Here is a 9,384-nt window from a genome sequence, read left to right as displayed (position 1 = left end):
CTTATTTTATTCGATGTGGACAAAATAAAAATATGTACCTACATACTTTTATTCCAGAAAAATTTTTTTTATAATTTTTAATAAACTTTATCCTTATCATCAATGTATTTATTAATTTTTAGAGTATAATCGCGAAATAAGGGCTAATGAACAAAAAAAAAATGCAACAGGAAAGCCGAAGCAGAAAAAGAGGAGGAAGAAAAAGAAAGACACATCTGGATAAGGCAGAGGAGAGAAGAAGGAATAATGAGAGAGCAGAGAATCAGAGAGGAAAGAATGAGAGAGAAGAGAATTAGAGAGGAGAGAATGAGAAGAGAATTGGAAGTGACTCCGAGAGTGCAAGAAGATACGGGGAGGAATGGGGGAAGAATGAACAGAAGAAGTAGGAGTAAAAGAAGAAATACAACTAGAAGTAGGGATAGTTATGAAAGTAGGAGAGGAGATAGAAGAGGAGTTCATAACAGTGGACGGATACGTGGACGCGGCAGAGAAGGCAGTTGTGGCAGTTAGCAGTTGAGTTAGCAGCAAAGTTTCACTTTGACAGCGCCAGAGTGAAGTTATAGCTGAGCGAACTTATTCGTAGACACCGCAGTTTATTAATAAATAAAGGCTTCTGTTTGTTTTATTAATTACATAAAATCTATAAACAGCACACGGCAGAGAACAAAACCAATTCGCCCCCCATAGTCGGAGGGGGGCCAAATAAGAGAATGTCGTTGGAAAGGGAGAAAATGGACACGTCCGATGACTACCTTACCGACTTTTCTACCAAAAGTGACGACTCTAAACAAAAGAAACCCAAAGAGCGGGGTAAGTCATCGGAGGGCTCATCCTCTTCCCTCTCCTCAAAAGCAAAGAAAACCACTTCCCAAGATAAACCCGACCCAAAAATAATCAGAACCCTGAAACTATCCCTGAAACCCAATCCCGACCCGGGCATGCAAAGGGGAGCAAGTACAGTAGTGGAATTGCCTCTCCAGCACGAGAAGGTGAGGCAAGTGGAGAGGCGGAATCGGGAACTCGAGCAGGAGATTCAGGACAGAGACCAAAAAATAAATGAACTCAATAATAAATTGGAAAAATTTGAAGAGAAATTAAATGCAATATTTGCAGAAAATCAACATTTAATAAATCAGGTCTCTGTGCTGAATCAAAAGCTCGAAGGAATGACCCAAGAGAACTTAACACAAAAAGAAAATAATAAAAAACTCACCGAACACCTGAAGGCAACGGAGAATCTCATCACAAAGAAAAATAATTCAGAGCAACCCAGAAAACGCCCCAGGGAAGAGGCAGGTGTTTCATCGCCCCCACAGGGTGTCGAAATGGCTGTCTCGGACCAGGAGGATGCGTTCAACAAAACATAATTGATAGCGAGATCCCGTCAACTTCAGGTCTAGCACAAAAAAACAAAACAAACAAAGAAAATCTCAATAAAGATGCTAAAAATCCCATTGAGCCATTGAGCGGTCTCTCAATCGCGGGGAATAAAAAGAATGCTGAACCCACCCTCTCCAAAGTACCTAAAGTGGTAATAAGGGACACTACAAACTGGGCCCACAAATATAACATTATAGTAGAAAATAGTATAAAATTTACAAAGATACAAAAAGAGAGGTTGGATTTGGCAGTCTTTCCGGTCATCCCACAGGATCATAGAAATTTGACTAGACTCCTCAAGGAGGGAGGTATAGAGTATTACTCCTTCTTCTTGGAGGAGGATAGAAAGTTGAACGTGATCCTCAGGGGGTTCGATCACAATTTTAACTTAAACGAGATCAATGATGAATTGGTCAGAATGGGCTTCACTCCGGAAGAGCTTTCCTGGTTCAGGACGGGGCCGGGGCGAAAAAGACAAACTGATTTAATAAGGTTTTTAGTCTCAAAAGAACAGGACGATATCTTTAAGGTAGAAACTCTCCTTTGTATCAGGGTCCGTGTTGAGAGGTTAAAAACCTATACCATTGATAGTATTAGACAAGTGGGGCAATGCCATAGGTGCCAAGAGTTCGGGCACTCCATGAGTAATTGCAACGCTAAGCCGCGTTGCCATAAATGTAATGGTGACCATTTATACACAGAATGCCAAAAGGACAAAGCAGCGCCGGCGAAGTGTTGCAATTGCGGTGGAGAGCACCCAGCTAACTTCTGGCGGTGCCCAAAGAACCCGAATTTTATAAACACGAAAAGAAACGGAGGCACCTTTGCAGAAATTGCAAAGAAAACACTCAACAAGAACCAGGATACAAGGGGGGCGGAGCCTATGGCGGACATCTTGGGGGCGGGTACCTCAGGTCTGTCAAACGTGCTGCTCAACAATAATAACGTAAAAAACCCAAACAATATAAAAAACAATAATTTACTTTATCTACTTAGTCTCCTAGAAGCTGAAATAAATAAAAAAATTAATAATTTATTAACAAAATTGAGTTCTTTAAATTCAAACCCAGCACTAAAATTACTCCTAGGTGTTAACTAAGCTACTCTGGGGGACTTATCTAGTTGCTTAAGCATTGTTAGTTGGAATTCACAATCACTATATCCTAAAAAATCCGAGTTTATTGATTTTCTACTTACAAATAATATTGATGTGGCATTGGTTCAGGAAACTTTTCTGAGGCCCTACACAAAATTTAAGATACCAAATTATAAAATACACAGAAACGACAGACCTAACGTTGTGGGCGGAGGTACAGCGATTATAATTAAAAGAAATATAATTCATAAGGAAGCACCGCAAAGGGAAACAGACCCGGTAATTGAAAATACGGCTATAAAGGTATACATAGGCAACAAAGAAATATTATTAATCTCTATCTATAGACCACTTAGTAAATTATTACGTTATTCCAACAATAGCCGCAGGGGATTGGAATGCCAAAAGTAGAATCTGGGGATGCATAAAAGAAAATAATTCCGGGCAAAAGCTAGAGAGATATGTCAGAGAAAATACAGTAAGGGTAGCAGCTCCACCAGAGCCAACTCATTATCATTTTTTGAAACCTGACATATTAGATATTGCAGTTATAAAAAACCTAAGCCATAATGTCGCTGTGGAAAACCTTGATCAATTAAGTTCCTCTGACCATACTCCAATCCTTATATCCATAGCCCAAACCTTCAAAAAAGATCCCCTCCCAAATAAAAAGATAACAAACTGGCAGTTTTTTACCGAATTGTTATCTAATACCCACCCTTTACCAACTCCCAACACCGAAGAAGAAGTGGAACAAAAAGTAAATGAAATTACAAACATCATTAATTTAGCATATGAAAAATCCACTACAAAAATTCCAATACCAAATACCCACACCCTGGTTTTCCCAGCGAGAATAAAAAACCTAATAAGAACAAGAAACAGATTAAATAAACAGGCTAGGTTACACAAAGACCCAGAGGCAAGAAGAATAGCCAATAGTTTGACAAAAAGAATAAAAAATGAAGTGCATGACTTCAGGAATGAAAGGTGGAATAATTTTCTAGAGGAATTAAACAATGATGATGAAAATCACATAAATTACTGGAGAGTCTCTAAGGTTCTGAGAGGAAGAGCCAAAACAGAGTTCCCGCCCATACAAATACCAGATGGAAGCTTAGTATACACAGATATAGAAAAAGTAGAAGCATTTAATAATTCATTAGAAAATCAATTTAATTTAAATAATTTCCCAGAGGACCACACTGTATTAAATCAAGTTAACCAAGCATACAGAGAAATAGAAAATATCCAATACCAAACGTTAAATGCCCCAAAAAGAATTAGATTTCAAGAAATAAGAGACATAATCACAAATCAACAAAATAGAAAAGCACCAGGGGTCGATGGCATAAACAATAAGATGCTTAAAATGCTACCCGACAACATATTATATGAATTAATGATAATTTTTAATCAATGCCTCACCCTCTGCTATTTTCCAAACTCATGGAAAAGGGCAATAGTAAAACTTATACCAAAACCCGGGAAGAACTTATCAAAACCAGAAAATTATCGTCCTATCAGTCTACTCCCATCAATTGGAAAAGTGTTTGAGAAAGCGGTGCTAAGTAGACTAATAGACGAAATAAACATATTAAAAATAATCCCGGCAGAACAGTGTGGTTTTGTGAAGGGCCTATCAACAGAGATTCAGCTTGCAAGGATCCAGCAAAGTCTAGTTGATTCGTTCAATTCCAAGTATTCAACTGCCATGATCACACTCGATATCGAGAAAGCCTTCGATAGAGTGTGGCATGGCGGGTTGATTTACAAAATGGCGACATTTGGGGTGTCTCCTGGTATAACCAAATTTATCCAAAGTTATCTAAAAAACAGGGAGTTCACTGCTCAAATAAATAATTGCACTCAAGATTATAAAAAAATCAGAGCTGGAGTCCCACAGGGCTCCCCCTTGGCACCCACCCTGTATAATATATACCAGGCAGACATCCCAAAGAACGATCACTATTCTAAGCTGGCATTATTTGCGGACGACACTTGTGTCCTTGCGAGCTGCAAGTACCTGGACCAAATAACAGCGTATATTCAGAGCCACATCGATAAAATAGCGGCATGGGCCGAAAAGTGGAAAATCAAAATGAATGAGGACAAAACTGAGGCAATTCTTATCACCAAAAAATGGGACCGTGATATTCCAAACTTAACGGTGCTGGGCAGGATGGTCCCCTGGAAGAGTGAGGTGAAGTACCTGGGAGTACATTTTGATAATAAGAACACCTTTGTTCACCACATAAAAACCCAAATAAATCAGTGCAATGGATTAGTCCAAAGCCTCTACCCCTTCCTGGGCAGGAAAAGTAAGATGTCTCTCGACAATAAGCTCCTCTTGTATAAGCAGGTGATCAGACCTAAGCTCTTATATGGGTCTTGTATTCTCACTAAGATTCCAAAATCAACTATGGCATACTTGGAAACATTTCAAAATAAGACGCTTAGGCTGATCGTAAATGCTCCGCGATACATAAGAAACTCTGACATAAGAACAGATGGTAAAATGAGTACCATAGAGGAGTTTATTGTCGCTAGACACACAAAATTCAAGGAACGTGTTAAAGCTCTCGACCATCCTGAGATCCGGAAATTTTTATTAAAATGGCGCGAAAACAAGCCCTGGAAGGGAGTTTTCTAGCCATAAAACAGCGATTGAGGGAACGCTCGGTGGCATAAATATTAACCGGGCGCATACACACATAAGCATAAAATAAAACACGCTCCGTTTGCAAACCAAACGCGTTCTCAAGGGCATCCCAATCCGACCGCTTCTAAACGGCCGCATCAAAATCGTTCTGGGTGGGCGGAGACTGCTGCTGGACTCGTGACCAATAGCAGCCCACCTCCTACCTTATAAATACAAGCACACCTAAATCCCGTTTAGTCAATCCTCTCGACCCGGGCCGTCAACAACTCTGATGCACCTCGATGCGACCCAGAACAAAAAGATAGGCGCCTAAAATAGCAAGTAGAAAAGAAACCTTAGACCGGCAAGAGCCCCGAAGCTAGACCGGAAGGAAACAGTGCAAGACATCACATCACGCGGCAGAGAAAGGGACGAGAGGATGGGAAACGGTGGTGAATATGTCCATCCTCATCGTGGTCGCGGACCTGGGCGTCGGGAAAGTGCAAACACCCAGACAACAGCCACAGCAACTTAGGTCTGCTGTTGTTGGGTGTTTGCAATTTAACAACATTGCGTCAATGGTAGAATTTATGAAGCAGTTTTTAAATAAATAATTTTTTCCTAAAATCTGTACTTTTTAATCCTTAATATATATATTGTTTGGATGACAACAATTATTAATTAAACACAAAAAGTGGTGTCTTATAAGGGCCCAGAATTCCTTCCTTTCCAGTTATCCTATGATTGGTATAATATATATGTTAGGATCAAACACCGATTTCGGCCAATGGTCGAAAAATACGGCCAAAACGCGTTCTGGCCACTAACCTATTACCAAAGTCCGAAAAATCGCGTTCCGGCCGTTAAATGTAGACCAGAACGCGTTCTGGTCCTTTTGAAATTACCAGAATGCGTTCTGGATCTTTTCAAATTACCAGAACGCGTTTTGGATCTTTTAAAATTTCCAGAATGCGTATTGACTTTTCGCAGTTAGCCTGAAAGCAATCTGACTTTTGTCACATTGCCAAAATGCGTCGAACACATAAAAAAATCGTTCAAAGGCCAGTGTAATATCGAAAAATATTTTTATTGTTAATGTAAGTATAACATTCAAATGTTAAAAGTAACAAAATCAACTCTAAAAGAAACAGAGAAAATCAAAATACGTAAAACTTTTGGAACCTTAAGGGCTTACTTATTTTTACATGAACTGTTGCGGTGACATTTACTGTTACACACTACTTTCTTGGCCCTACACGCACATTTTCTGTCGATGCAATATCGTTTGCAATTGCACTGTATAAAGCCTTGTTTCGATCCAGATGCTAAGCCAGAAGCAGTTCGAAGAGATACAGACGTTGACGGGACTGTTGAAATATCAATAAAGTCGGAGTCGGCTAAGGTAAACTCATTACGGCTATACAGCGATTGCAAAGTTCCAGTCGTTCCTGAAAATTCCTTTCGTTCCTGAAAATTGATAAAACATTATATTAAATAGCTTATTTTATTTATTTATTACCTACCAAGCTGATAAAGTCCAGAGTCATTTATACTGAGTACAACAGCTAACACGTTTCTCGGGGCAAGTCTACCTCTGTCCACATCAGGTACTCGTATAATAACGGTTTTTCCTACATCAATAGGTGGTAACTTTGAATTCGAGAGAGCGATCATTTTCTGGGCCTGCTTTTCCAGTCCACCTTTAGCCTTGACCCGTACATTACTAATATTTTCATTTCGTAAACATCGATTACATATAATGCTTTGTTCACCCCCTCCATTTCCTTCCTTGGCTTTTCCGCAGATGATATGAATAGATAAGCAACAAACTGAACATCTAAAGGAATCTGACATTTCTTTTTCGTATATTGTACAGACATTTTTCTCTTGTTGTTGTTGTTGTTGTTGTTGTTTATCTTCAGTATTCCTTCTGTTTATCGAATTATTGTCGTCAACTAGACGCAAATGTCCATCTTCTCGTTCGTCTGAATTTTCTTGATTGCACAACTTTTGTAGTTCCTCTTCTGTTTTAATGTTCGATAGCAGTTCCTTAGGAAGTGACGAATCTTTAAGACCGATCTTTTGAGGCGTGCCGAACATAACTTCATAAGGACTTTTAGTTATTCCTTTATGCAGAGAACGATTTTTATTGCTTTGCACAAACCGCAGTCCTTCAGACCATTTCGTTGTGTTTTGGTCAGCCAACCATGTAACCAACATGTCCCTTACATCTTGATTCGATCTCTCTACGGACCCTTGGCTTTGCGAATGACGAGGTTTTCCATGGACCAACTTCAATCCGGGCCACATTTCAGCAAGATTTTCTACGATGCGGTTTGCAAATTCTCTGCCATTGTCGCTTTGTAAAATCATAGGGGCGCCGAACAAACAAAAAATATCTAATAAATGATAGGCCACTTCTTCAGCTGTCTTTGTTTTTAGTGCTCTTAGCACGGTGAATTTTGTTAAATGATCCTGATAATTGAGAATGAACCGAAAATCTTGGTCTGGTTCACTTTGCATGTCAATTAGGTCTACTTGACAGCGCGAATTCATTTCATTTGTTAAAATTGGTTTAACCACTAAACCTTTTCGTTGCACTTTCTTTTTTAATTGACACTCTTTGCAAAGTAATAAATAAACCTCAATTATTTGCCGTGTTATATTACAATATTTCCTCTTTAATTCTGAGTCCATCACTACAATAAATAAAAGAATATAATTAGATTTTATGTCGGTTGGAAAAACTCCAAAAAACAAACCTCGTAATCTCTTATGCCCTGCTTCTACATGAGCAGAATGAATGATATCAAATAATTCATCAGTCGTGCAGAAATAACGCAGCTCAGCAGTCTCATCCGCCCTCTTCTCTATCAGCTTTTCAATTTCACCAATTTTTAAAATATCGTACCTTTTCAATCGTCGCCTTTGTTTTGAAGAAATTGGGTCACCGATACTTTTACAAGCCTTTGCTTCCTTTACCTCTAAAAGTATTTCATAGTATCTTTCTCTTGTAAAAATATTGCTACGATCATTGCTATCACAAATTAATTGTTGCAAATCATCACTGAAACGTAACTTAAGGTCTTCCATGGTACTAGCACACATTTTCGCTCTAGCGAAATTTTTACACGCGCTCGAATTAAACACTAAACTAAAATGACGCTCCAAGCGTTGCCACAGAACGAAATATGAAACCTACATCGATTACGAATGACAAGTTGAGACACTTACAAAATCGCTTTCTGGGCTGTTTGTTTATATGCTCGACGCGTTCTGGCAATTTCAAAATATCCAAAACGCATTCTGGTCTATAATAAAAGGCCGGAACGCGATTTTTCGGACTTTGGTAATAGGTTAGTGGCCAGAACGCGTTTTGGATCTTTTAAAATTTCCAGAATGCGTATTGACTTTTCGCAGCCTGAAAGCATTCTGACTTTTGTCACATTGCCAAAACGCGTCGAACACATAAAAAAATCGTTCAAAGGCCAGTGTAATATCGAAAAATATTTTTATTGTTTATGTAAGTATAACATTCAAATGTTAAAAGTAACAAAATCAACTCTAAAAGAAACAGAGAAAATCAAAATACGTAAAACTTTTGGAACCTTAAGGGCTTACTTATTTTTACATGAACTGTTGCGGTGACGCGTTCTGGCAATTTCAAAATATCCAAAACGCATTCTGGTCTATAATAAAAGGCCGGAACGCGATTTTTCGGACTTTGGTAATAGGTTAGTGGCCAGAACGCGTTTTGGCCATATTTTTCGACCATTGGCCGAAATCGGTGTTTGATCCTAACATATATATGGGTAAAATAAACCGTTGAAATAAAATAAGCGTCACTACAACAACCCTTGTGCAATGAAATTAATCTTTTTTCTACTATACTTACCCTATGTCGCCCAAACCCTAAATTGAAAAAAACACTTAGAACTAAAGGGTTTTCCAATAAGGGCGGGTCGATGTTGAAATGGAATAAAACAAGCTGTATCTGAGATATTAACAAAATTATTTTTTTATTTGAAAGGCCAACTTATGCCGTTATGTATGGCATATGACATCATTCAAATGTCCGCCGCGGCTTCTCACGGTGGCTTGGATTCGAGTGGTCTAACTTTCAATTACTCTGCTGCATAGATCCGGCTGAATTTGAGCGATGGCCTGGGTTATGTTGACTTTCAGGGCATCGGTGGATTGCGGCTTATTGGCATAGACCTGGGACTTTAGAAAACCCCACAAGAAAAAGTCTAGCGGGGTCAAATCG

At 38.9% G+C, this 9,384-nt stretch overlaps 1 protein-coding gene across 1 annotated transcript; it reads right to left on the bottom strand.

Annotated features, from left to right (window-relative positions):
* Window positions 1-6,632: 6,632 nt before the first annotated feature.
* On the bottom strand, window positions 6,633-7,490 carry LOC126746574 (SCAN domain-containing protein 3-like). Its single transcript, XM_050454878.1, has one exon. The coding sequence runs from the start codon at window positions 7,488-7,490 to the stop codon at window positions 6,633-6,635; it is 858 nt and encodes a 285-aa protein (XP_050310835.1).
* Between the last annotated feature and the right edge of the window lie 1,894 nt (window positions 7,491-9,384).

Source organism: Anthonomus grandis, chromosome 17 (genome assembly GCF_022605725.1).
Source record: "Anthonomus grandis grandis chromosome 17, icAntGran1.3, whole genome shotgun sequence".
Taxonomy (NCBI): domain Eukaryota; kingdom Metazoa; phylum Arthropoda; class Insecta; order Coleoptera; family Curculionidae; genus Anthonomus; species Anthonomus grandis.
The sequence above is the reverse complement of the archived record's forward strand: the minus strand, read 5'-3'. Positions and strand labels throughout refer to the sequence as shown.

Excerpts from the sequence above, each read along its gene's own strand:
- LOC126746574 (XM_050454878.1), bottom strand. The coding sequence starts at position 7,490 with ATGATTTTACAAAGCGACAATGGCAGAGAATTTGCAAACCGCATCGTA.